This window comes from Eucyclogobius newberryi, unplaced genomic scaffold (assembly GCF_026437365.1).
Source record: "Eucyclogobius newberryi isolate DKJ021-1_F unplaced genomic scaffold, fEucNew1.0.hap1 SCAF_8, whole genome shotgun sequence".
Lineage (NCBI taxonomy): Eukaryota > Metazoa > Chordata > Actinopteri > Gobiiformes > Gobiidae > Eucyclogobius > Eucyclogobius newberryi.
This window is the reverse complement of record NW_027316500.1, coordinates 24,817,051-24,844,948: the sequence shown is the minus strand read 5'-3', so window position 1 is coordinate 24,844,948 and position 27,898 is coordinate 24,817,051. Positions and strand designations below refer to the sequence as shown.

The 27,898-nt window shown below is 41.3% G+C and overlaps 1 protein-coding gene across 10 annotated transcripts in view; it reads left to right on the top strand.

Annotated features, from left to right (window-relative positions):
• The window catches only part of kcnma1a (potassium large conductance calcium-activated channel, subfamily M, alpha member 1a), a 234,199-nt gene that overhangs the window by 181,181 nt on the left and 25,120 nt on the right, over positions 1-27,898 (top strand). For 5 of the 10 annotated variants that reach the window (XM_072436881.1, XM_072436887.1, XM_072436880.1 and 2 more), the window contains exons 10-21: positions 7,123-7,233; positions 7,324-7,429; positions 7,508-7,590; positions 7,673-7,742; positions 8,338-8,493; positions 8,941-9,050; positions 9,163-9,231; positions 10,575-10,586; positions 13,847-13,933; positions 15,349-15,425; positions 23,959-24,036; positions 27,106-27,199. In XM_072436881.1, coding sequence (XP_072292982.1) covers positions 7,123-7,233; positions 7,324-7,429; positions 7,508-7,590; positions 7,673-7,742; positions 8,338-8,493; positions 8,941-9,050; positions 9,163-9,231; positions 10,575-10,586; positions 13,847-13,933; positions 15,349-15,425; positions 23,959-24,036; positions 27,106-27,199 — 1,053 coding nt within the window. Of the gene's footprint in view, positions 1-7,122; positions 7,234-7,323; positions 7,430-7,507; positions 7,591-7,672; positions 7,743-8,337; positions 8,494-8,940; positions 9,051-9,162; positions 9,232-10,574; positions 10,587-13,846; positions 13,934-15,348; positions 15,426-20,064; positions 20,239-23,958; positions 24,037-27,105; positions 27,200-27,898 lie in introns of all 10 variants that reach the window. The other 5 variants (XM_072436886.1, XM_072436889.1, XM_072436883.1 and 2 more) reach the window with 4 other exon arrangements.

The following is a 27,898-nucleotide window of genomic DNA, read 5'->3' as shown; positions in this document are numbered from 1 at the left end:
GTCCTGCTCCCCGTAAACGCTCGCCTGGCAATCGCTCCATCACTGCCTGACACGACTCTGGCCCTGATCTTCAGTCAGCTCCCACACCCTGAATGCTGGATGCCTCGCTCCCCATTGGAGCCTCTCAAATGCTTATGGCTTGCTCTGCTTGCTTTGGCTCTGTCGACGCTTGCTTTGGGTCTCGTGGTGGTGTCGTGGTGTACGAAAGTCTGTCCAGAACTATGTCTGTGTTTGTTCATGTGTTTTAGTGAAAGTGGTTTTGTAAAGTGCAGCTGTCATGGCGTTTTGTACAAGATAAAGATGGAGCGCCTTCATCCTTTTGGGGCTCAAACTTTACTCAATCAGCCCGTAGAGTTAGATAGTCCAAGTCTTTTTCTACTCCTCTTCTGTGCACTGTGGGGTGGGTGAAATGGTCAAAAATACATATATGAATCAAGTCCATTTTTTTAACTAAATCTAAAATTTCCTGACTATTCATGCTTCACTGTGATTGGCCGAATGTGCCTGTCCAAACAAATTATTCATATTCTGTCTGCTTGAACTGATCATCAAATACATTCAAACTGACCAAACATATTCAAATGCTTGTTTTATCTTTGTTATATTGGTATAAAAAGGACATTTCAGATAAATCTTTAAGTTATTAAATGTAATTTTAGAGCTTTTTAACCAACGTTTTTTAAATTGTGCTTGCTAACTAATTAAAAAAGACCATTTCAAGTCTAAAGAGCCTAGAAAATAATAAACAATAATAATAATAATACATCCAATCACATTTTTTTATGTATGCACTGCAAAAGTCACTGCTATCTTGATCATGTTTGAGGCTTTATTGATCACATTTCATGCTTTTTAAAAGTGTTTGATGCTCTATTGTTTATATCTTTGAATTACCCAGAGTGCAGACAAACCCTAAAAAATTCAAATGGGACAATATAAAAATCTCCATCTAGATTGGCGTATTCAGTATTATATAAAAGAGAAAGTCTTTATTCATCATTTCTGGAATGGGTTTAGACTTTCCAGGAGCTGTGAGCAAACCTCTTTGTTTGATAATGCTGCAGTCAGTGACATAAGACTGATGAGATGTTATGTTTGGCCGCTGACCTGAGCCCGGGGCGTGCGGAGAAAAGTAACTGTCAAAACTGTGCGCTCGTCTCCTCCACACACTTTATTCCCTTCATCCACACGCCCCTCCCAAGACAAAGCACACACATCTGGCAGTACTCAAACGTTAGCTGCTAAATGCACAGATTACAAAGACTCCTCAGGATATCCACATGTGTACTGTGTAGTTCAGAGCCGCTGTGTCGTGTGGTTTGGGGCTAAATCGTGTCATTATATTGTGAATTTGTTTGCAAAAAAGAGTGGAAATGAGATTAGGAGATTACACTTTAGACTTGATTACTCAGCACAGAAAGGTCATGATTCACTTGTGCACGTGTCATTTGTATTCAGTTTCATAATGGAAGTAAAAGTACAAATATAGGAGGAAAAGTTAAAAGTATCAGATAAATTCCACGATTTTGAGAACTACTAAAAGAGTTGAATTAATCTTGATTTGAGATGTCGCAATATCAAATTCGAGTGATTATTGTGTGAAGATTATTCATCCAGAATTAACAACAGTAATATCTTCAATTTTAATTTACATTCTCCAATTGATACGGAAGCTGTGAGAGGCAAGTGGAAAAAAATAATAAATGGCGCTCCATTTTATCCTCCTGCAAAGTTAATAGTAAAAAAAAATTTGAATGTTTTATAGGTATCGATTTAATATTTAAAGTAATGGACTCGGAAAACATTTTTTGGGGGTTTGATTTCCCCCCACCCCCCCTACCAAAAAAGCCTACCAAAAAAAAACACTTTAAACTATTAGGATAAATTTGTATTGCCAATAACTTAGAAAATGTAGAACTTTTTTTCTTTTTGCACTTGCCTATCAGGGCCTCCGTAAAAGAGATCACCTTTCCTCTTGCGTGTGATCAGATTCATGAAATCAAACTTTCTGAATGACAAAATCAGCCATATGAAAAAAGCACTTTCCATTTAGGTGTCATTTTTTGGAGTCTATCAAATTAAAATGTTGTACATTGCCTTCTATAAGTGCATTGATTATTCATGTTTAGTCCTTAAGATATTCTGACCTGAATATTCATGATCATCGCTAAACTTGACCTGGCTCCAGACGCACAAACTCAAGCTGACAGCATCACCCTTTCTCCAGTCACATGTTAATGACCAGAGCTGCACTCTGTTAGCCTCGTCTCTATTTGAGGCCTGTGGTTTCATTATACTTCCCTAAGCCACAGACGCCGGCCTCACCCCTGGCCGGCCTCACCTCTGACCGGCCTCACCCCTGACCGGCCTCACCCCTGACCGGCCTCACCCCTGGCCGGCCTCACCCCTGGCCGGCCTCACCCCTGACCGGCCTCACCCCTGACTGGCCTCACCCCTGACTGAACTCACACTCACCTTTTGAACTAGACAACACACCCTCTGATTTACAATGTGGGTAAAGTAGTCAAATCTGCATTAAAGCTCAGGACCTTTTACTCTAAAAGATGATCACTGAAGTAAAGGGTATTTAATATGAAGTATTCAGGTGTAAAATTGACGTCATCATTACTTTATTCTTTCATTTTCTACCGCTTGTTCCATTTCGGGGTCGCGGGTGACTGGAGCCTATCCCAATGACTTTGGGCCTTAGGCGGGGTACACCCTGGACAGGTAACACGGGGAGAACATGCAGACTCCACCCAGAGAGATCATGTGATGTTGGTCTGGCCCGGGAATCGAACCCATGATCTCCTTCTTGGGAGGCAAGAGCGCTAACCGCCTTTGTTACCGTGCACCCTTATCATTACTTTATTAAAGTGAAAAAGTACATAATAACTGGGTTCAAGTGTAAGAGACATTTAACTTTTTAAGTTATGAGAAGATTGATCAAAAGTTATTCTCAAGTCTATGTACTATTACTTAAAGATGCACTATGTAACTTTTCTGGTGGAGGATCAAACACCTGCTTGTCTCCATGGAGATAATATTGCGTTTCCATTCTTTAATATTTCCTGTATTCATTCATTTAGAGGCGTTTTTGTTGCTAAAATACACTTGATTCTTACTGTGAGCAGGAGTGCTTCTCCACAGATCTGACCTGTAACTTGTGGCCCCACCTTCTCTTCTCCATGGAGATAAACAATTGTAATACCATACTGAGGAACATTTTAGTCGAAGCAAAACATTTCACCTGCTGGAAACAGGAATATGTACATAGAGCTCCTTAAAGGACACGTATTATGCAACATTGACTTGGTTTTGTCATCAGAAACATACAGTTTGTAGCTTCAACTGCGCTTGTTTCATTAATCCTGTTGACAAGATCGTCCGTTTTAAATGCATCAGTGTTGTGACATAAGAGGTAGAGCTCCGGAGATCTCCTACTCTGTTTTAGATCCGTAAATCAGCACCAGACATGCCTTTTCTGCCTCAAATCACATTCATTACAACTGCATGCTACATCAGCGTGTTGGGGCAAGCTAGCTTTTGTTTATTTCCTCATGGTAATACCCCCGGATGCCAGTAGAAGGAGTGCTACCAGCAAAACTTGATGAGGAAACACATCAGTCAATACAAATGGTATTTTAACTTCTTAAAAAGTGACATGTCAAAGTCAGAAATACAAATACTGCTCAATATGTGTCCTTTAAACAGTTTTGACATAAAAGTACGGTGTGATAAATGATGGGCCGTAGACTTGCCTGTGCTAAACCTAGTCGGAAACTGCACATATGCTCTCTGTGTAATATGGGATGCGTTTGCAGCTCAGGATTAGAGCAGTAGGAGTCAGTGTCCTGTCGCTGAGGTTTGAGCTCTTGTTGTTTGCTGTGTCGTCCCCGGTGGGTCCTGCTGCATGATCTGTCTGCATGCTCTTTTATCCCTTAGACTTTCTGTTTTTGGATCTGTTGTGTGTGAGTTTTTGAGTGGTTTATGTAGCATTTTTGAAGAAACTATGAACAATAAGATTCGTATGTATATTACCTGCTGTAAATTTCACTGTAAAAAATTAAAATCCATGTGACCAGAGAAAGCATAAAAGCAACACTAGATTTAAAAGGTCTGAAGTTTTCCTCTTCTGAAATGAAAGATATGTCTTGTCAATTCATTCCACTCGGTCGAATTGTCACTGTTAACGAAAGGAAATGGATAAAAGTGACTAAACCTGATGTTAAAATGGTTTTCCCTTCTCATTTACCCACGCAAAGTTGTAGAAAGATTCAGACATGTTTGAGAACTCAAGACATAATTGTTCCTCATTTCACCGAGGTCTGATACACGCTCAGATTTATTTATTTTCTTAATCTGTGATACAGGTTGCAGACATGACCTGTGCATCAATTAATCACACGAAAAGTGGGTTTGGTGTGGCCCCTGATGAGATCTCAAAAGTGTTTTGTATCTCTATTGACACAAACAATACGCAAAAAAAAAGATTTGTTTCGAAAAGTGCTCATAAACTATATACAACTGTATGTAAACAAGGAGAATAAACTTGTTCAATCCCATATATTCAGCAATGGCTTCTCCTTAAGGCTGTGACCTTTATTAAATCCTTATATGAATAAAAATAATTAGTTGTCTCACAAAAAATGTGGTTGACTAAGACAAATTTGTATTTTCTTTTATTATTCTTTTTTATATAATACGATGCAAAGAGACTAATAAAAACCATCAAGCAGAGCAAGACACAGAGAACAAAAAGACAAAAACAACATTTCAACATTTCACTGCATAAGTTAGTCTTTCCATTTGAATCCACAGGTGTCCATCTGTCATTTCCATAGTTGGAGTTTTAAAGTCAAATGGAATGAATAACAGGAAGTTAACCACTTTCTTATATTGTGTAATTTTTGATCAATATTGCAATTTAAAATGTCCAAAATCTAACATAATGATCCACGAGTGTCATAGATTATAACTAAATAGCAGACAAAAGAGTGATATATCATGTGGAGGTTTGATTTCCCTCTTCTCACAAGTACTAATACTCTTTGACATGTTCAAAAGGAGCACTGTAAACTCGACACAATACTAATATTTCATCCTTAAATCCCCGGCTGCTCCTAAGACTCTCCTAAAAGACAGAGTTGACATCTGTGAACACCATCATGTCCCACCACGTCTCAAAAGCTGCCCCTTCTCTAAATCACTCTGCAGCGTCACTGTGCCAAGTCTGACATGCCTGCGACCTCTGACCTCTGCTGCAGAATCACCGATCATCAGACAAGATTGATACGTCTCCTCCGGAACTTTGCCAAGCTGCTCCGGACGTTTTAGACTGTTAGAGCGTAATGTCTTAGCCAGGCCTCAGCTCTGGTCTTCAGAGAGCACCAACATGGATCCACGCCAATGTGTCACAACCAATCAAGCGTCACAATGCACAGATTGCACGTGACCGCAGAGAGGAACCTGATCCACTCAGTCCCCTCCAGTGCTGAGTGGTGCAGTGCTCAGGCAAGACAAGTGCTTCGGCGTTCTCACACAGAAGTGGAGAAGTCCGTTGTTATGGCGCAGGTTTCCACGGTTTAATCAGACGTTGTGCTGCGTCCGCTTAGATCCAGGTCAATAGGTGAGATGTCGGTTATGTAGTGGTTTTCAGAGTCTGATGATGTCATGTTCCAACAGCCAGTGTTTCTTAACTTTGTAATTTGCCGTGATTGATCTGAAAAGTGAATTAAAAAATGGTGGACATGATCATTTTGATGAGTGACTAGACCAATACTTCACTATATTACAAGAATCTGCATTTGAACAGTATTAATTTCAGTGGACTCCGTCTGTATTACACATTATTGGTGATAATAAGTGATGTCATCTCAAACCCTGCAAAAGTTACATTTGTTGTCTCTGTGGTTTCCTGCTGCTTCATGATATCAGTTGTTTCTATATGAACTTCAAACTCCATTTTGATACTCGATTCTTTTATTACAAGCTCTATCATTTTAGACTTATTATTTGTGTGAGCTTGGAGTACAAACTGTTTCTGATTCATCCCAGAATGCTTGTTTTGACTGAAAATAAGTGTTATTTTTATATTTTACCTGCCCAGGACTTTATGGTTTCTTTTTTTCAGATGATGAACAAAACAATTCAAACTTGCCTTTAAACACAAAAAAAGTTTAAAGGCACCTATGTTGATTCCAAAATGATTGATTATAATTATTTTAAAATGTATTATTATGAATTATTTTCCTTTATGTTACATGTGGGCTTATATTAGTACTGGAAAAGGCGAAACATCATTTATAAACTTGGAAGGTCACATTTTGTCTTGTTTATGGGATTGAAACAAATATAATATATATATACTAGTTTAAGTATTCATTAGAATCTGATTTTGATACTTTTAACAATAGTACTATGAGTCCTGACACAAGTCTGTGTTTGGTGCAGTCAGAGGACTAAAGGTACGTTACCACAAACACTGCATTCAGATAGGAAATAAACTAGGACTAAACCTGGAAAGGGACAAGGCCAGGACTAAACCAGGACTCAAACAGGTCCAAATCAGAATGAAATGAAAGTGTGAACGCACCCTCAGAGTAACCCCGTGTCCGACATGACTGCAGTGTAATCAGTCCTCTGCAGGGCTGTGCCAAACACTCACTGATTTATAAGGTGCTCCTGTCCCAGACCTCAGCAAAGCTCTGTTTACAGCAGGAGAATATTGATGTACATGTCTTTGTCAACATCCATTCCGTCCACACAACTGCGGTTTGGCCCGAAGGAGAGTTTTCTATTGAGAGCGGATGACAGTCCGACCGCTGCGGCTTCTGTAATTATATCTTACATTTTCAAAAGTGGCTTTGAGTTGAGTGTTTGATTGCACTTGTCGTACACTTTCATTTCACGAGGGAAAATATTCACTTTTACGGCAACAATCATATAATTCAGTTCCTTGTTTGGCCTGAAGAAATCTTTTTTGACAGCTGGATATTATTTTCCTTCTACATTTAGTTCGATTTGAGAGTGCTTTTGGTTGAACTGATTATCTGTGCGCGGCATGCCAGCGTCTGCACTCATTTATGTTGCACACTCAAGCTGATTTCTTCCCCCTTCCAGGCACATAGTGGTCTGTGGTCATATCACCCTCGAAAGCGTCTCCAACTTCCTCAAAGACTTCCTACACAAGGACAGGGATGATGTCAATGTAGAAATTGTTTTTCTCCATAAGTAAGTCCATCTTTTCCTCTGCGGCGCGTGTCATCTTCGCTCTAGAGCCCTCTGTACCACACTAACCTCTCTGTACGCGTCTGCACCCAGTATTTCCCCTAATCTTGAGCTGGAAGCCTTGTTCAAACGCCATTTCACCCAAGTCGAGTTCTACCAGGGATCTGTCCTGAACCCCCACGACCTGGCCCGTGTCAAGGTACAGCCCGGACCCATCAGGAGCCTCTGTAATCCACAGCAGATACCATCAAACTCTGACTATTACCCCTGTGTGTAGATCGAATCTGCAGACGCTTGTTTGATCTTGGCTAACAAATACTGTGCAGACCCTGATGCTGAAGACGCCTCCAACATCATGAGGTCGGCTTAGACTCCACTTCCTCCAAAGCCTGTGTTTAAGGTGTTTAAGGCGCATGTGTGCTAATGATGATGTGTTTTTTAGGGTCATCTCCATCAAGAACTACCATCCGAAAATCAGAATCATCACACAGATGCTTCAATACCACAATAAGGTAACGTGTGTCGCTTGTTACCCACTGTCAGATACACAAGAGGCATAAATAAAACTCGCTTGTGTGCAGTACCGATGGAATACTTTAGAGGGCGACAAGCTCCATGAATGATATGCTGCATTCATGGTGCAGTAGTGTCCCTCTAGTTCTAGCTACTAAGGGTTTTGAAAAGTTTAAGATAAAATATACAAAAATACTTCAACAGACTTTCAAATATAGCTGAAGTACCTCTGATAGGCAATACAAGTGATTTTTGTTTTGCTCTGATACCAAGTCATACTGTGGTATCGCAATATCGAGCTGATACCAATGACTTTTGTTTTTAAATGCATTGTCATTTACCTTAGCATCATTATCGTTGCTTCACCCCAGCTTGAACTGAAAACTCATTTATATATTAACAATATTTAGCATGACAATCCACACTTTTCGATACCTCACTCAGTACCGCTATATCAGTATCAATCCATCCATCACTTTGTAGCGATGAAATGTTGGGAAAATTAAGACGTTAAACCAGTGGAAGTGAAGCGAGGGGTTTCCACTAATGCAGTGGGACAGACTTGACCTGTGCTGCCTCTGTCGTGTGATGAAGGCCCATCTGCTGAACATTCCGAGCTGGAACTGGAAGGAGGGAGACGATGCTATCTGCCTGGCTGAGCTCAAGGCCGGCTTCATCGCCCAGAGCTGCCTGGCCCAGGGCCTGTCCACCATGCTGGCCAACCTCTTCTCCATGCGCTCCTTCATCGAGGTAAAGATCCAACGACTCCACACACGGGTTTATCACATTCCGTTCTTGGCCCTGTGACATGATAACCCTGTCTAAGTGAGGCTTAAGTGCATTAGTCACTACAGCTGGAATAGATCTGCTCACGGACTCTCACTGAGAAACCCTGACATCTTAGTTTGAAAAAGGCCTCGGTTGCCGTGTGCTCAGTCACACTGGCACATCATATTTTACCCTGACGTTTCATATGGAATCTGTTCTGTGTTTTGTGGTTTCAAATTGAAGAGGTGCTTGCTTCCATCAAAGAGCTGTTCTCATGTCATAAACATGATCGATGGGCTTATAATGACCAGGCTCATGTTGAGGCCGGAACATCTGCGGAGCACATTTCCCCTGCTTCTCCTCCTCCTGCCGCTGTACCCGTCTCTCTCCTGCTCCGCTCCGTCACACTTCCTCTGTGCTTTTCATCAGATCGAGGAGGACACGTGGCAGAAGTACTACCTTGAAGGAGTGGCGAATGAGATGTACACCGAGTATCTGTCCAATGCCTTTGTAGGGCTGTCCTTCCCGGTTATTTGTGAGTAAGTATCAGCCCGGCAGACTTAACAGCATCACGAGGAAGTGAAGCAGATATGGTCATGTGAAAGTGGTCCTCAGTGAATGTAAACCATGTCGACTCAATGTGTTTTCCAGGCTGTGCTATGTGAAGCTGAAGCTGTTACTTATCGCTATTGAGTACAAGTCGGAGCAGAGAGAGAGCAGGTTTGTACTCGGCAGCTTGTTCAAACGCTGCAGACTTTATCACACTTGTAGTGGCTTTATAGCACTCTTACTTAATTCCATCCATACCTCTGCCAAGGTATTGCATTACTTATTTATCCTCTTTGCACTCATTAAAGTCGTCAAAAATCGATTAGATCCTCACCGTTTGACCTTGAAAGTAAAGTGCCAAAAGATACTGTTGATGCCGGTTTTCTTTCAAACAAATGTAAAGAATTGGTTGATTGCCTTGATGGAGGAACGTTTGACTCCGACATGTTCAGAGTGGCACAATAACCTCAGACAGACTGTACAGTGCAGGTGCAGTCCAATAGACGTCAAACCAAGTAAGAGAGCATTCAGATTCTGTAAAAGGGAGGACACAATGTGCCACGCCCTTCCATATGTCATTATTATGTTCCTAACTTCTCCCGGTGTGATTTAACTGTGTCCGTGTGGAGTCTAACTAACGTCAGTGTCTTAACTATATCATCACTATAACAACATGGAAACTCTTTTTCAGTAATCTCAATTGCCAAATCCCACTCACCCTGTCCCGCTCACTTGTGTCAAATGTATTTGTTCACTGACAGTTTCCATAGAAATTTGACGATACTTACTTTTATTCTGATTAAAACATTTTTTATTGTAAATATAACTTAAAGGGGACACATTATGCAAAATCAACTAGAATCTGCATTTTACTTTTACTCTAAGTTGTACTTTGATTGATTCTTGCATGTCGAAGTAATCCTGTGTTGTCCTGTAGGCTTGAGTGCTGTACAGGGATGTGGGCGGGTATAGGGGGTAGGTGACCCGCCCACATCCCAGTACTTAGTACACATCATTACTTAGTACACATCATTACTTAGTACACATAATTACTTAGTACACATCATTACTTAGTACACATCATTTCAAAAATGAGACTTTGAAAGAAAGTAGGGTTAAATGTCACTTAGACACTTTTCAAAACTAAAAATATGTACATGAAAATCTTCTGCTTGTTACATAAATGTCACTATGAAGAGGCTTATCAGGAAGTCAATGGTCCTATTTCTATTATCAAGCCGTTTTAGCTCAATATTTACAATGAACAAAATGTAAAATGCAGATCTACTTATGTTATAGTTCAGTTAAGTACCTGAAAAAGCACAATATGTCTCCTTTAAGCTAATGCAGAGCACAGAGTTTTAGTTTGATGCCATCACTACATCTCTGAATCACTTACAGTGGTGCCACATTCTAAGAGCTACAGATAGACTTTGGCCACACTTGGTTATTTTCTCCTTTCCATTATGTTAATGCTAACTGTTTGATTTGAGATCTTTTCTTGTTGTTTGCAGAAGCCGAAAGCGGTATGCCCTCTACCTTATCTTACTTCCAAAGTTCCACCCAATCTCCACCACTTTAACGCTTCTGACTTTGGGAGTTTCCCCAAGGATATTTTTCCAAACACTATCTCACAGGCCTCCTTTTTTCTAACTTTTGATGGTGTCCCTTGTGCTTTAATGCACTAACTTCTTTGCAGGCAGAGAGAGGATAGATAAATTGGATGTGTTGTAAAAGTGCTGTTTCTTTGTCTTTGCTGTTGTCGCTGTACCAAGGCCAAACCTTCACCCTCTCCATATCTACCTATTTTTGATCTTTTTTGGTTTTGTCCTTTACCAGTCCTTTGCTGACTTTATTTCTCTCACTTTCAGTTCTTTTTCAGTGTCGTTGAGTTCTTCCCTTAGCTTTATTTGGAGATGAGTCCAACTTTCCGTTTCTAACTAATGATTCTTTGAAATATACATGGTGGTGCTGAATTGGGATCAACATCTCTCAGAGCTCACATGTGGTGTTGGCAACATCGATAATCTTTTCATCATTTACATAAAGGACCTATCTGCTGGAGATTATAGCATGTCTTTTTTATATTTTTCATACACCAACAGCACCCACCGCTCATTCATGTCACACGTTAGGAAAGGCATGAGATTGTTGCATTTGGATAGCAATTTGTTTATCCAAAATCGAAATTTATAAATCACAGGTTACTAAGTCCACGAGTGGGCCATTGTTCATTTTGACGTCCCAGCCCATGTTCTCCATGTTCTATACATTCTCCATGTTCTCCACATTCTCCATGTTCTATACTTTCTCCATATGCTCCATGTTCTCCACATTCTCCATCTTCTCCACCTCTCAATGTTCTCCACGTTCTCCATATTCTCCATGTTCTCAACATTCTATACGTTCTCCATATTCTCCACATTCTATACGTTCTCCATATGCTCCATGTTCTCCACATTCTCCATCTTCTCCACCTCTCAATGTTCTCCACGTTCTCCATATTCTCCATGTTCTCAACATTCTATACGTTCTCCATATTCTCCACATTCTATACGTTCTCCATATGCTCCACGTTCTCCACGTTCTCCATCTTCTCCACCTCTCAATGTTCTCCACGTTCTCCATCTTCTCCACCTCTCAATGTTCTCCACGTTCTCCATATTCTCCATGTTCTCCACGTTCTCCATGTTCTCCATATTCTCCACGTTCTCCATATGCTCCACGTTCTCCACGTTCTCCATCTTCTCCACCTCTCAATGTTCTCCACGTTCTCCATCTTCTCCACCTCTCAATGTTCTCCACGTTCTCCATATTCTCCATGTTCTCCACGTTCTCCATGTTCTCCATATTCTCCATGTTCTCCATATTCTCCACGTTCTCCATGTTCTCCATATTCTCCACGTTCTCCATGTTCTCCATATTCTCCATATTCTCCATATTCTCCATGTTCTCCACGTTCTCCATGTTCTCCATATTCTCCATATTCTCCACGTTCTCCATGTTCTCCATATTCTCCATGTTCTCCACGTTCTCCATATTCTCCATATTCTCCATATTCTCCACGTTCTCCATGTTCTCCATATTCTCCATGTTCTCCACGTTCTCCACGTTCTCCATATTCTCCATATTCTCCATATTCTCCACGTTCTCCATGTTCTCCATATTCTCCATGTTCTCCATATTCTCCATGTTCTCCACGTTCTCCATGTTCTCCATGTTCTCCAGGTTCTCCATGTTCTCCACGTTTTCCGTGTTCTCCATGTTCTCTGTGATCTCCATGTCCTCCTCACGTCCATCTGTGCATGTGTGTGTGTCTGAAGGCGTGTGTGAGCGCGTGTGTCTGTACATACATCTCCGCCCCGTGTCAGCCATGCTCGTTCGTCTCTCGAGTAGATGTCCCTAAGTGAGGTCACTTCCTGTCAGTTTGGTGTTTGAGAAACAATCCAACTGCACAGAAGTTACTGCAACCGTCTGCATCTACGTACCTGTCCCTTTAACTGTACTGCAGTGCTATGCTATGACTGTCCTCATGCTGTTTGCTAACTGCATGCCACACTTTCACTTGAGGTGTTTGGTGCTTGTTTTGTTGCTCACAATATGAGGTTTTGATGCTGCTGTTCATCACTTTGCACCCAACTGAAGAAAAGGCCTTTTCTCTTTAAACCTGAAAATCTCAGATTTGGGCAGCAACGTTTGTGAACGTTGGAGTTGATTTGTTTTTGTGGTTTTCACTAAAATGCATGCTAAACACATGCTCAACTCTGGGGGCCATTCAATCTGACTGAATGATATGCTAATTTGCTTCTGCAGTGAGGAATCACAATCAGGCCTGCATGAACACTGCAGTTACACATCAGCCCGGTGTGCACATGGATTCAATTGCTCCCTTAATGTTTTTGTCTATTAACTATCTGTCGATTAACAAAGTAACCTTTTCCGAAGCCCAGAGGAAAGAATACCTGAAATCACCAAAAACAGTCCACTTTATAATCATTGAAAAAAAAAAAGATATATATAAAAAAAGTAGAATTCCAAAAAGTGTTGCAAAGTGAAGCTGTGTCTTTCCTGTGGGCGGGTGTTGCTGTAGGAGTGTGACTCTAAAGGTTTGTTGGCTCAGTGTTCCGCACAGGTAACCATTAATGAGCCGTGTGTGTGTGAGTGAGTGTCCAGGACGTGTGTGTCGCTCGTCCAATCTGTCTCCGTCTAATTAATGGGGAATGATACAGCCAGTTGACACATTCAAAACTGTTAGAGATGTACTTTTTACTATTAGGTACTTTAGCTCTCAAATTGTTCGATAGCTTAACATAATGCTGAATACAAGTATTTCACATCCATAATGATATAGATGGACTATTATTGGTGAAAGATTTGATATAAAGAACCCACTTTTGCCTGTTCATTCCCACGACCCGGCTGTCCAATACTAACCAAACCAACTGTATATCTCTGTATTGCTACGCAGCCATTTCTGTAAAACATATTTGAATGAGACTCCAAGAGCTCCATAGCCATGATTTTAATTCTTTCTGCTCTCATCGCCCCAATTTCTCTGTGTCCCCATGTCCGGACTATCACAAAGAATTAAAATTTAATGTGCTTCCATATCGTTGTACATTCTGTCCATCATGTGAGTTAGTTTTAGTTAAACATAGCAGGTGAAATCAGGAGAAATCCCCCAAATGTCTGTGTACCATTCCTCTTGATTAGCATGTCGTGTTAGCCGCGTGGTCTATATTCAAAGAGTAAGGAGTGCTATGTTTGTATGTGTTTGATCACCCAGCATCCTCATTAACCCGGGCAACCACGTGAAGATGCAAGAAGGAACGCTAGGATTCTTTATCGCCAGTGATGCCAAAGAAGTCAAAAGGTAACACATGTGCATTCAGAGAAACAATAGCTAATACCAGATCATTTAAAGGTTGAATGGACGATTTTTTTGGCACAAATCTGAGTCTTATTTCCTCGTGGCGTGGACTGCTGATTAGTCCTGCCACATATCAGTCATAAAACGCACCTACCGCTCACCTGCAGCCTCGTGTGGCTCGTCCCCACGTTTCCGCGTGTCTAAGCGCATTGATCAATCATAATATAGTTCCCTCAGTGTATGGGACAAAATTAAGACGGAGAAAGACAGTTCGAGCTGACTCAGAAGAAGACGGAAATCTACGAGAGACGAGAGATGCGATGTGATCCGTCGCGCTAATAAACAAACGCACGTGTGTGTTGTATCAGTCCACACGGGGGAGTGGCATGCGCACTTCCACCTGAGTTCTCAAATCACCGAAAAATCGTCCATTGCGCCTTTAAAGGTCATGAAATACAGTGACCATCTTGACCCTTCCATATATTTTTTGTTAAAGCATATAAATAAATAACTACATGAATAATATCTGAACTACATACATGTAATACTGAGCTTAGGCCGCAGTTATTTTATTATTTGGTTTACGGATCCGCTGCACTTAGATTGATTGATTTCTACAATATAAATAAAATAAATTATTATATATTTTTTTAATAAAGTACCGACGCCAACGCAAAAATTAAATGAAATATAAAAAGCGGTACTAAGTCAAAATATAAGAGTGTGTGAAGCTATTTTTTGCCAAAATCCTGCGGGAGTCATTTATTTTGGAAAGCATTGTTGTGACGGAGTTGTCTGCCCGTTTCCTTGTCTGCTGCGTGCAAATACACATTTTGAACCAGTTTACCACATTTTCTCCAGCGCGTTTTGCCGTGACTAAGGTTGCACACTTGAAGCGTCATTTCTACCAATGCCAAACACGCTAAATGTACTGTTACACGCTCCTGGGCGCCGCGTCTCCTCCCTCTCCTCCCGTGGTGCATTTTGGGCAAACCCGGATGAAAAAATCTTTTGAAATTGAAATTATATTTATATTTATATTTATATTTCGTCCGCCTGTTCAATATATTTCATTTAAAAATACATAAACCAAGTAATAAAATAACTGCGGCCTTAACAACAATTCTACTCGATGTATTCAAAGTAAAATAGGAAAAGAAGAAGATATTTTGTTATGACAGATGAAGAGTGGAAACATCTCAATGGAGAAGAAAATGTGTCACAGTATTTTATATTATACACAGGATTTCTTGAACTAATTATAAACGTATATGAACTAATAACAGACATGTACAAATGGAAGAATCACCTCTGCCGTCGATTTGAAAATGTCATAAATGGGTCAGGTTTGCCAAGAAGTGTTCAAAAAGAAAACAATATGTGAAACACACTATGTATCACAATGTTGTCTTTTTTAGAGCATTTTTTTACTGCAAAGCTTGTCACGATGACATCACCGACCCCAAAAGGATCAAGAAATGCGGCTGCAAACGACGTGAGTAGCTTTCCGTCCCTGTCCCTCCCTCTGTCCCCTTCACACCCAAACCTAACCTGTCTCACAAAACTTACAATGCAACTGTTTAATATTGAACTTGTTTATGTCATATTACTGTTCTTTTTAATGTAGCACTGTCTGTAAAGGTAAAACCATGAAGTATCCATTTAAAACTCTCCAAATGACTATAATTTTATCTTGATTTTCTTTTGCCTGTCTCTCATTGATGGACGTTGTGTTGTTGTTGAACTTAAACTGACAGTTCCATTACAGTAATGGAAGTCTGACTCTTCTGTCCTGTTGTATTCTCTTCTGTTGTTTTTGATTTACTTGCTTCTTTACAACCAGTGACACACTTTTTGATGTATTTCCTTCTCCTGCTGCCATTGGAAAACACCACTTTATTTTAACCTCTCTCTGGTAGTGATATATTGTGAGTAAAACCCCCAAAAAAACAAGCAAACGGGTGTCCCACAACCCAGAGTGCAGTGTTTTCTATTCTTCAGCCAATAGTACACTGTATGTTGCATGTACCAGTGTAGCTTTTGCATCCCTCTTCCCTGCCACTCATCTACACTGTACTCAGACCAGAACCGATCCAAAACAGCAGGATTCAGGCCGGCCCAAGTGCGGCGTTATCAGATGTGCTGTAGCGCTGCTTTATCCTCACCGTCGGACTAAAAGACAAGCTCGTATTTGGCGTTAGAGCTGGGCGATATTGACAAAACTGATTTTCTGGATATGTTTTTTGCGTCTTCTCAACAATATTCAGAGGATATTTTCACAAAGCATCAGAATGTGCTTGGGTCTTATTATGAAGTAGAACATATCAGAAAAAGAGTAGGTGCAGAGGAATATTGTGAACGTATTTCTCTCAATACTCATTTGTTAAACATAAAAAGGGACAAAAAATAGAAGAGGGAATGTCCAGATTTGGTCAGTTATTTGAGACTTGGAAATCAAACCCTTTGAACAGAGGAAAATCTATAGCAAAATTATATGAAATGTTTGACACCATTGAATCTTCTATTAGAAAAAATCCAGAAAATGTTAAGAATTAAAAAAAATAAAAAAAAATAAATCACTTTTAATAATGCAGATAGCTATTATTAAACAAATGACCCAGAACATTGCTAAAAAAAAAAAAAAAAAAGATTTACGCAACTAAAAATGGAAAGAATTAATGAAAAAAGTATGACATGGAAGAGATAACAATAACATTAAGAATGTGCTAACATGTAGCACAAAACATAAAATGTACCACAAAAGTGCAGGAATATCTTATATTATTTTGGGGGGATTCAACTGGACATTTCTGCCTCTTTTTGAGTAACGCAGCCGTGCTAAGTGTCTTTACATAATATTATCAGCATTAACAGCATATGTACAAACAATACATTTCAGTATATGGATAGTTCATAGTCATAGAATAGTCAAAAATGTACACAACTGCAAATACCTCAACAATATCATATTTTCACTGCTCCAAGTATCTTACAAAACTGTCTTAATGCCACAGATGGTAGTGCAAAAACTCTTTCTCGCACAGTGTTTTTCTCATCTTTGAGGTCATTTTAATAGTTTTAAATGTAGACAATGCACTCCATATTCTAATTTTACATATTTCCTAAACAACTATGCATTTTTCAATATATTTCCCAACTCTACTTAGCGTTAGCGTTCACATCGTAGCGACTTTGAAAGTACTGACTGGATGGAAACTTGACATGACATATAGTAATCCAACAGCCACCAAAATTAACTAGAACAAAATGTATCTGGCTTATGTCAAAAGAGGTTTTGTGTGGCTTTCAGAGAGAAGAAATGTCCTTGTAGGCCTTTTCGACACAGGTTGCCAAAACAAAATCAAAACAATCTGGTCTTAGAGCGATCTCAGCCTTTAGTCCTGGCCCAGAACTCTGTGCTTTTCAAACTTAGGCCACTTTTCATGTTCCCTCACTCTTCAACGTTTCAACGGACCGTGAAATAGCCTCAGATCACCACTAGATGGCGGTGCTTGATAAGTTAAAAAAGAAAAAAAAGCATCCACTGAATTCTGTGTGATGTTTGTAGAGGAAATATAACGGATCTGACAACTTCAGCAAAAATGCAAAGCCATTTATTCATTCAAATTATCCTACAAATTGGTAAGTTTCTATGCTTTCCTATTGTAGTTTTTTATTTGTTTATTTTCCATTTGCAGTTTGAAAACCACATTGGAAAACAAATGCAAAAAGCAAACAAGAAACATTTTAACACTGAGAAAAAAGATGAAGTTGCTCAAAAAATTTGAGATAATAAAAAAATATATAATAAAAAGGTATATCAAGTATACTGTTTATAAAAAATTCTATTCAAAATGCTCAAAAAGCATTTTAAGAATAAACTTAATGTGTAATCTCTAAAATAAAGAGTATAATGTGTTATTTCGTCACTTTTTTGCTGTTGTTTTTTCAGTCTTATCCTGTTTTTTGTAATATTTTAACCCCAAAAAAGACAAGAGCACGTTCTGATGGATTTAAAAAAATTTAAATCTACATTCATGACTTTGTCATTATCGCCCAGCATTATTGTCCAAAACAATTGGACATTTGTGACATTCTTGCTGAATTTGTTCTCAAGCAACGTGCTGCTTTCAGCTCCTAGTTCAGAGACGACTCCTCTCCTGCTTTTTCTACTGAGGCCCGTATTTCTGCAGGGAAAAATCTGGGCATTTGTGAAGTCAGAAGTCAGACATGTCGTTTATATTTGTGTGTGTATATATGTGTGTTTTTGTATACGTGTGCGTGCGTCCTGTGTCACCCCATCGCTTCTCCGGTCACGGCGTGTCCAAAGTCCCATTGTAAACTCACCCGCTGCGTCCAGGCGCCTTTAGACTCTGAAGTCCCGCTGCCCGCTGCCATGTGCACGACTGCTCCATCACTTTTTCTCTGTCCAGCACGCTCAGTCCATCTCATCGGGCATGCCACGGGACACAACAGCCCCGACGAGCAGTTCCCCTTCTTTTCCTTGGCCAATTGTTCAAACGACATGTTATTTGCGGACGTGGCTCCTGGAGTCAGAGATGCTACGAGGTGCCAGACAGCATTAGTCTGCACCTGGCCAATGAGAGGAGCGGGAGCAGGGGATGTTTGTGTCCAGAGTCACAGTAATCTACACATGCTCCTCTGGGGACGCTCACTGCGGCCTTCCTCTGGGCTCCCAGCGTTAGCTCAGCGGAAAACAAAGATCCCTGCCATTTTGGATTCATCTATTTGGAATTTGTCATTGGATTTAGTTCACAGTGCAGTAATATTAACATTGAATGAAGAGGAAAAAGAAAAAATAAGGCAAGGCGCTACTGGCAAAACTATTTTCCATTTTTTCAGTTTTTTTGGTCAGTTTGCATTCTCTGTTGGCACATTCAACTTCAGAAGTGTTTTTTTTTTGTTTGTTTTTTAATGCATTTTACTCCCACACACACCAATGTTTAAGCTTGTGCTTGACAAGATTTTGATGGATTTGTTGATATCGAATTCTGAGCCTGATTTATTAAGTTTTAACTAAAATTAGACAACATTTTGAATTTTTACACCAATTTTCTGTAATATCCTCTGAGTTTTATTTATTTATTTATTTTATTTATTTTTGTCAAATACTTCAACTTGATGAAGCAAGAAATTGAAACCTTACATTTTTTTGGTCCCAAATATGCTCCGTTTTGACCTTTTCTTTTTCTCTCAACAAAATTCCTTGTTTAAATGAATTATGAAAAACATTTAACACATTAATACGGTAATACTATTTATTTCTTAAAGTTATGTAAGTATATACAGAAAAAAAAATAGTTCTCTCTAAATTTAAGTCTTTGTTCCTCATTGCAGTGCCTTGCCTTAAAAAACAAAAACAAACTATTAACACCACTAAGATTTTGTAGAAGTCTGAACTACAGCATCACCAGCCTTTGAAAGTCAATATTTGCAATACAAATTACATCTTTGTTACTATTGCAAATAACTGCATCTCTTTTAAACAGCATGATAACAAGACATGCACGTTCTACCCTATTATGAACTAAATCATAACCAAAGAAACGCCAATATAAATCCGTGAAACCCCAAACTAACAAAGCCTTCTGGAGCTCTGCAGTGAAACGCCATCAGACTGGGCATGTACCAGCCTCTAGTCGAGTAGTGTAATGCCTTGGTCAGAGTTGCTCCAGCTGCATGATGGGATACAGGTACGTGATCCACTCCTTTAGCCAGAGAAAAACAATGACGCACAGAGTTTGTACAAATGTATGACACTTTTGCTTGTGTAGAAACATTGCTCATTGCTCCTGTTCACGAATGCCTCCCCATCCTTTTCCTTCTTGAACCCCCTCTCCCCCCTTTCATCGTTTTGCCTTCTGCTCTGTTGTTACAGCCTTAGCACACAACTTGACCTCGCCCAACAAAAAATCACCCAAAAACTAGTTGGAAGAATTGGAGCATAAACCAAATCATTCGAGGTTCAAGTCTGTGGAGGCCGGGCGTCTAAGGCTTTGCACTTTCTGATGACGATACCTTCCGACTTCCCCCTTCCTGGATTGAAAAATTTCTCCTTTTTTGCCATTAACCTGCTGCTTTTCCTCTCCTCTCATCCCAAAACATGACTGTAGCCAAGATGTCCGTCTACAAACGAATGAAACTGGCATGTTGTTTTGATTGCGGCCGCTCAGACCCAGACTGCTCTTGCATGTCAGGCAGTGTACATAGTAACTTGGACACCCTTCAGAGGGCCTACCCACTGTCCTCTGTCTCTATTCATGATTGCGCAACCACTTTACGTGCCTGTAAGTTACACCGCCCCACACATGCTGTTTCGTGTCCGTGTGTATGTGTACGTGTGTGTGTACGTGTGTGTGTACGTGTGTTCAGAATGTTTAGCCAGCAGCGCCATTCTTTTCTGTTCGATGTGTGTGTCGTCTTCTTGTATTGTGTTTTTTTAATTTACTTTTTTTTTGTCATTTCTGAGCGATTGGTTTGTTTCAGTTAGAGAAACACACACAGAGCTTGATTGAGCTATATATATATATTTTTTTAAATTTAGCTTTAGATTTTGTTGAAATGGGAAAACATGCGTGAGTGTGTCCCGTGTCGGTGTGTGTGTGTGTGTGAGTGTGTCCCGTGTCGGTGTGTGTGTGTGTGTGTGTCCCGTGTCGGTGTGTGTGTGCGTCCTGTGTCGGTGTGTGTGTCCCGTGTCGGTGTGTGCGTCCCGTGTCGGTGTGTGTGTCCCGTGTCGGTGTGTGTGTCCCGTGTCGGTGTGTGTGTCCCGTGTCGGTGTGTGTGTCCCGTGTCGGTGTGTGTGTCCCGTGTCGGTGTGTGTGTCCCGTGTCGGTGTGTGCGTCCCGTGTTGGTGTGTGTCCCGGGTCCGTGTCGTGAGTGCGTGTCGTGGTGGCTCTGTGGTGGTCTAGTGGTCACCGCATGCTGCATCAGTCCGGCAGTGGTGGAAGCATTGGTGTTTGTGGTTCTAAATGTCCCAAGGTAAGATCTGTGTGCGCACTCAAACGTGTCCTCTTCTCTGGTGTGGTGTGTTGTACCGACAAGATTGTGTACATTCTCCAAGGAGACATTCAGTTCAGTTTTCAGTTTGATTTTTTTAATTCGACTTTTTTTTCTTTCTTTTTTTTTAAACGGAGTAATACTGTTCCTGAAAACTAAACATACTATATTCATCATATTTCTTTACACTATCAACCAGTGTTAATTTTGTTGACTAATAAATGATCATCACTTTCCATCAATATACAAATATTTTTTTGCTAATGAGGACAAAATCCTATGTTAAAACTTAACGAGGGGCGACAGAGACGAGATGAAATAATCATAATCTTAAACTGAAACTGTAATTGATAATAATTATTATATCAAATTTATATATTCATAATTTTAATAAATTCATTTTCAGCCCCATTATAGTCTTTTTTAAATCAACACCCAAATAAATGTATTAGAGCTTGCAGTGAACTAAATTAGTTGACTAAAAATGCATTAATTCAGTCTTTTTTTTTGGTAAGAAATCAACTTTTTCTAATAAAATAGTTTTCTGTTTCATCTAATGCAAACTATGAGGAAAGAGCCATGCGAGTCACTATGTGGCACTTGGGAATGAAAGCTGAGCAAGGGTGGTCCACCCTGCTTCACTTTTTCATCTGAAAAAGCCATTTTAAAGCCATGTTAGTGGCCAAAAAACATGATGCATAATCTATCAATGTGCTAAAGGGTTTGTGAGAGCCAGATCAAGTTCAATAGATTCTAATATATACTTCCTCTTTCTACGGTTTGATCAGATACCTCAGCTTTAAACTAAAACAGGGCAAAACGTGTCAGTTAGCAAGACCAGGAGAAAGAACATCTCTAAAATGAAAGAGCCTTGATCCTCCAGGTGAAATGAGAGTGAGAGGAAACAAAGAATAGAGCGAGGAAAGGACCGGGCCTCCCCTCCTCCCCTCCTGGTTTCTTCTTTAGTCAATGGGAAATACAGAATTGTCCGTCAATTAGACATGGCAGCAGGAGACGGAGCTATCAAAGCCTTGGGTTCAGACATACAGATCTGATTTCCTTCCCAACATTCTCCCACCGTCCGCCGCCTCAGCCCAGATTAGTGTCAAACATGCCATGATGAGTTTGGCTTGGCCTCTTGTAGTCGGGTCTGCGCTCATATCCCTCGGTACCAATTACTGGCCATTACATGGTTACTGATCTCACTCCTGCTCAGCCCCTGTTGGATTTCAGGAAAGCCTCCACTGTCTTAGATTTCGACCCCCTTTTTAGCTCCGACTTTGTCTGAACAAAGTGAGTTTAGTGGAGGAGTGCATCAGGCTTTGTCAGGGATTGCTGGATTTCCGTTCCCCATTTTCCCTCTTTTTCCACCAGAGTAAGAGGAAGACATCTCTATCCACTATGACTTCATCCTGCTGCACATCTGAAGCTGATTTTCATTTTCTAAGCAGAGCACTTGGATCATTTATTTCCAGGAGAGTGCTCTGTCATTGACTGTTCTGTGGTCTGTGATTTAGTCCCATTCAACATTCAACACTAATGCACTGAAATCAACAGGATCCAGCTGGACAGGCCTCAGCGATGCTTTTATTGATTGTACAATATAATGATGAGATCAGTATAAAGTCTGGCTTAAACGTGGTGATGGAAGTGTTTACGTACGATTACATCAGTGGAGATGTAAAGTAGGTTCATGTACGTGCCTAAGGGCTCTTGGCCTCTGGGTAATGTCTCGTGTGTATAATACACATATTTGTGTCTTCACATGGGTGTGCTTCTGCAGCTCATTGCTGGAGATCTTATCTTTCTTGACACAGAAATTATGTTTGCATTTTCATTTTCCCAGCACTGCTGGTCCATCACCAAACTGAGCCTGACAGCTGCAGTCCACCAGGCAGCAGGCGAGTCCCCTCCCCAGCCTCTGGAGCCTCTGGAGCCTCTGGAGCCTGTGTCCTGTGCTGCCTGGCCCTGCCCCACATGCTAGCCTGTTAGCCTGTTAGCGTGTGCTGTGTGGAACAGGCAGATTGCCTGAGACAGATGCCAGGGCCACTGTGGCTCTGTGCTTGAGGATCTGTGTCAGAGGCCAGCCCTGGGCCTTCTCTGTGACCTTTACTGCTGCAAGACACTGCAGCTCACAACTCCTTCAGCTCCTTCAGCTCCGCTCGGCGGTGCTCTGCTGCCACCAGTGCCACCACTGTCTGCTCTCCTCAAACCAAACTCATATTTATCATGCTTTTTTAGCTAATAGTTTGATCGGCCGAATCACAGTAACGTAAAGACGGACTGTTTGTAAAGATTAGAAATCCTTGCTTTTGGAGAAGGCTGTTTTGAATAGTAATGGTCTGCTGTCTGTGGTGTGGATGTTACATGCAATATACAACATAACCTTCATCATAGTTTTCAATCATCACATTTACATTCTCTCAAGAATATAACATTTCTAAGGAAAACTCCTCTTTCATTTGATGACATAGGAAAGTCCTCATAACACATCAAATCTAACTCTCTTAACCACAGTCTCTTGATGAGTGACGCCCTGTGTTTGTGTCACAGTCATAAACCTTATCCTCTCTGTATTTGTTGTGATGCTGCACACTTCTTTGTTACTTCCATCCTTTCCACTCCATCAGCACCATGTTGTCGTCCCCATCAGCATTTGTTGTGTCGTGCCTCTCTGAATGTTTCATGACATCCTCTGTCCTGTGTGTGACCTGCCACTGTCTTTGCATTCTCCTCAGCCAAATATAAGTATAATGGATATGTCACATCACGTAAGTCTGTCCTCTTCACTCTGCGACACTTGTCTTAGACTCTAGTCTCCTCACTGTCATGTGCCTTCAACTAAACTACTGTTGTAAATGGTCACAAACCATGTTTAGTTTGTCATAAGTTATAACATGATAGAATTGAATCAGTTAAACACAACCAAACAATTATTCATTTTGTGTTTGCTAATTCTGTACTGTGCAGTTGCTTCAAATATTCTTTTTGTATTGTGCTGCATTTGGCAGCAGATGGCGCTACAACACCAGGGAACAGTGGAAGTCAAAAAGAGACTGGGGTGCGATTCAAAGCCGATTGCAATTTAGGTAAATCTCTAGAAACACTACTTGTACTGGTTAAGTACACTTTCTTTTGAGAGTGCTATGTCTTTTGTCAAGCATTTCATGTCTGTGTAATTTCCTCATAATAACTCTCCTTTTGAATCTCACTGATGCTGAGCTTTGAGACTTTTCTGTTGGTTTCATCCTATACTGTTTCTACCAGTATAGTGGCTGCCTCTTTACCCAAACTAAAAGCAATTGCCATTTCATTGACCTAAAGGAGAAATGCATGGCCTCAAACCCGATTTCATGCAGGGCCAAAGCTTGCTCCCGCAGCACACACTGCACCAGAGCCAGCAGAGCTCATACCAAAGTCTACATTTTGCAAAGCTATTCCTGCTCCCATCATCCAGTTTACATTGGGTCGTGGCGATGTGAGCAGGCGTGCGTGCAGGACAGGACCATCATGTGATTAGCATTTCAGGAAGGGACAGTTGCCGTCTGGGTGCTTCAGAATGCACAGTGGAGCTGCCAGGGCGGCTGAGCGCTCTCTAACGCTGCTCGTGTTTGACAAGGGCCAGATGAATCCAGGAGCTATCGGTGGCGCCCCGTAAATCAAGGAGGCAGCTGACGGCTGGGATAAACGTCTGTTTATCGCCCGCGGCCACCCGAGCATGCTTTTTCTACCAAACAACCACCGACCAGCCTTCTACCACAGGGAGAGACAGCCTGAGCGACTCCCAACAAGCACACAGTGTGTAGTGTGTGTGTGCATCACATCACAGACAATGGTCAATGTGGAGGAGACTAAAGGAACCTTCTGTTTCCTCTCATATTAGACAAAGAAACAATACATGAGCCAAAACAGAATTAATTATGTTATAACCTTTATTAGAGTGTTGTATGTATGTGTAACGTTATCAAAAGGATTTTCCTAACAAAGTAAAGTGCATGTAGACATCATTTTAAATGTAGAACTTTAGTTAACCTGCCTGAAAATACAACTGCAAATGTCTCACACTCTTATTCTTCATGTTTGACAGTAAAGGAGGAAGTTAGACCATCTTTTCAAAAGCGATCTGTTAAAATCCCCGGCTGCAGCGTCACAAATTCCTTGGTCCCCAAAGCACAGCACCGCAGCCAGGACGCCCTGCTCGGCCCCAGCTCCGCCGATATCCCTCTTGTTAATAACCGTAAAGGAAGCCTGCTCCCGGCGGGCCCCTGTGAGCCTGTGCAGCAGCTGCGCCTCAGTATCTCAGGGCCGGGGCCAGAGTCTGGGGCACGACTCCTGGTGGAGAGCCGGCTCAACCGAGCCCGCAGTCTGCCAGTGAAATACCGCTACCACCCCAGTAATGCCATGCTGCACAATCAAAGTAGGCACAGCAGGTTCTCTGAGGGGTGCATCAGTAACCTCATCCTGCCTGAGCATGACGCCTCGCCTGACCTCGAGCTGTGGCTCTGCAAGTCCGTCCACTCACAGCCTGCGAGTGCTCTGCAGACACTACACTGTTGCACAAGTTAGAGAAGGGCTAGATTGACACAAATTCATATCAATGGTTTTGTTTCTCCATAACAATAGTCAGACAATCTTATGTCTATAAAAAATAAATTGTCAAAACATTTCTTTAAATGCATTAGTGGATGTTTTATTATCCAACAAATAAAATTAATGTGCATAAAACCTTTAGCACTTCTTTGAAAGTCGTTTTTACTGTAAATGAGATAATTTATATTTTGCATATCTTCAAAACTTCCTTCACAATACAGTTTTATTGTATCAAGTAGACACATTTATTCAAATACAGAGTAGTTGCCTATAGCCTTAATTTCCTAATTATTTTCACTGCATTGCACAGATATCCTGTTTGTAAAGTGGCACGCCTTGTGACAGGAGTGTGAATGCCCGCTTGGATAAAGCAAATGTCACAGGCTGACATTTTATTAGGAGGCAGAGTCATGTTTCTTATCTTTTATTAGCAGAATTAGGTGACAGCTGAGAATAGGTGCTCAGACAATAATGAGATTCCACATCCTTGGAATAGTCTGGGCTCGCAGCGCACTCATTGATTTACACTAATATCATGCTGTGTTATTGATTTCTAACCAAAGGACTGATCCGGGTTTGAAGTGACGCTGCTCCTGGCATTTGCACTGGGAGAGGCCAGGGTGGATGCGAGCGCCTGGGTGCCTGTCTAAACGCTGTTGAAACTCCCAGACAGTAGTGAAGATCAGACTGCTGTTAGCCTGACTGAAGTCTGCAGACGCTAAGCCCACGGCCTCACTGCGCCTGCTCCGCTCGCCTCTGTCTGGGACTCCAGCTGGAGAAGTTTGAAAAGAAGATAGCCTTTTTTCTTCTATTTCACATCAAAGTGAAACACGGTTGACAGGAAATTCATCTCACGAATCACTGCCACGGCATCAAACAAAAGCTGTCAAATCAAGAAAGTCAATGTTACTCTATAGAACAATGCATCCTGACTAGTCCTGACTTTCTTCTACTGTTCGCTCATTTAATATTCACTACTAATTCTGCCCTAATTTGTTTCATGATGCAGTTTGATAATAAGCATTTGTGGCTTGGAGCTAGACCTGTAGAAGAGCCATTCGTGTCCAAACTGGAATGATGGGGTGGGAATCAGGATTTAAATACAAAAGACTTCCAAAGCATTCAAAATTCCATCTCCATAACATTTGTTTATCTCATCTTCATCGCTTTTTGCCCACGGCCTCAACCGACAGCACAGTCTGAACCATCCCATGGCAATTAACGACACAAGCGAGCATGAACCTTCTGGTGCTAGGTCCAGCCAGCCCAAGTCTCTTAGAGAATAAAATCAATTCAAATATCTGTGGGACGTGAGCCTCGCGTTTCAGTTTTAAAACCGCAAATTGGTTTTTCTCCGTGGTTTTCTCCTTGCCTATTTTCAAATTTTTACTAATGCTTTTCTGTCTTAGTTTTAAAGTTTCCTTTCCCTCTTTTGTTGTACTTTTTTTTTTCTTTTCTTAATTGCGATGATTGATTGACAGATTCCCCTTTGTATACATGTCACGTCCAGCTCTCGGCGCCTGCCGCCTGTCTTCTCTCTCGCTGACGCCCTTTGCATGTGTTCGCAGTCGAAGATGAGCATCCGTCAACGCTGTCGCCCAAAAAAAAGCAGCGCAACGGAGGGATGCGGAACTCGCCCAACTGCTCGCCCAAAATGATGAGGTAAGGTGCCCGATCTCACCGTCTCTTTTCTTTTGCTTCTTTCTCAACCGCCTTCAAACGGGAAGGGAGGGAAAAGAAAGATACGAGCGACTTCAGAAGGTGGTGGAGGGGTTTTCGGGAGCGGGAAGGGGGCAAATTAGAGGTGGCAAGCCAAAAAGAGGGAGCTAAGGGAGTGAAAAGGCAGAGGAGAAATGCCCTGTTTAGGATGGCATGCTGTCAGCGCTTAATGACAGAGCCGGAGTCACTTTCCTGTCATGAAAATCGGCTCCGAGAAGCTGTTTGAAAACTCCTTTAAAACCCCAGCTGTCACCTCCTCCGGTCTGGTCCACATGTACTCCTTAAACAATGCTGGCACTAATGACACGGGCGACCAATCAGAGCAGCCCGCGCGGGTACTCTGCCCCGAGGCCACTGCTCTATTGTGGGACACCCCTGCGAGGACTGTTTCCAGTACTTAAGGCCATATGCGAGATGTAGCACCACAATCAAATATGAATTCAGATATTACCTTCCTTTTATCCTGTCCTGCGGAATTAAGCTGCTGTTAATTGATTTTGAAAGATAAAAGGCGCTGGGTTTTCGTGCTCCGCGGCGGAAAAAAGGCAACGCGGAAACGCCGAAGAGAGACAAGAGAGGTCGAGCGAGCGATACAACGCAACACGATGTAGAGATGTAAGAGGAGCGGGCACACAATGAGTC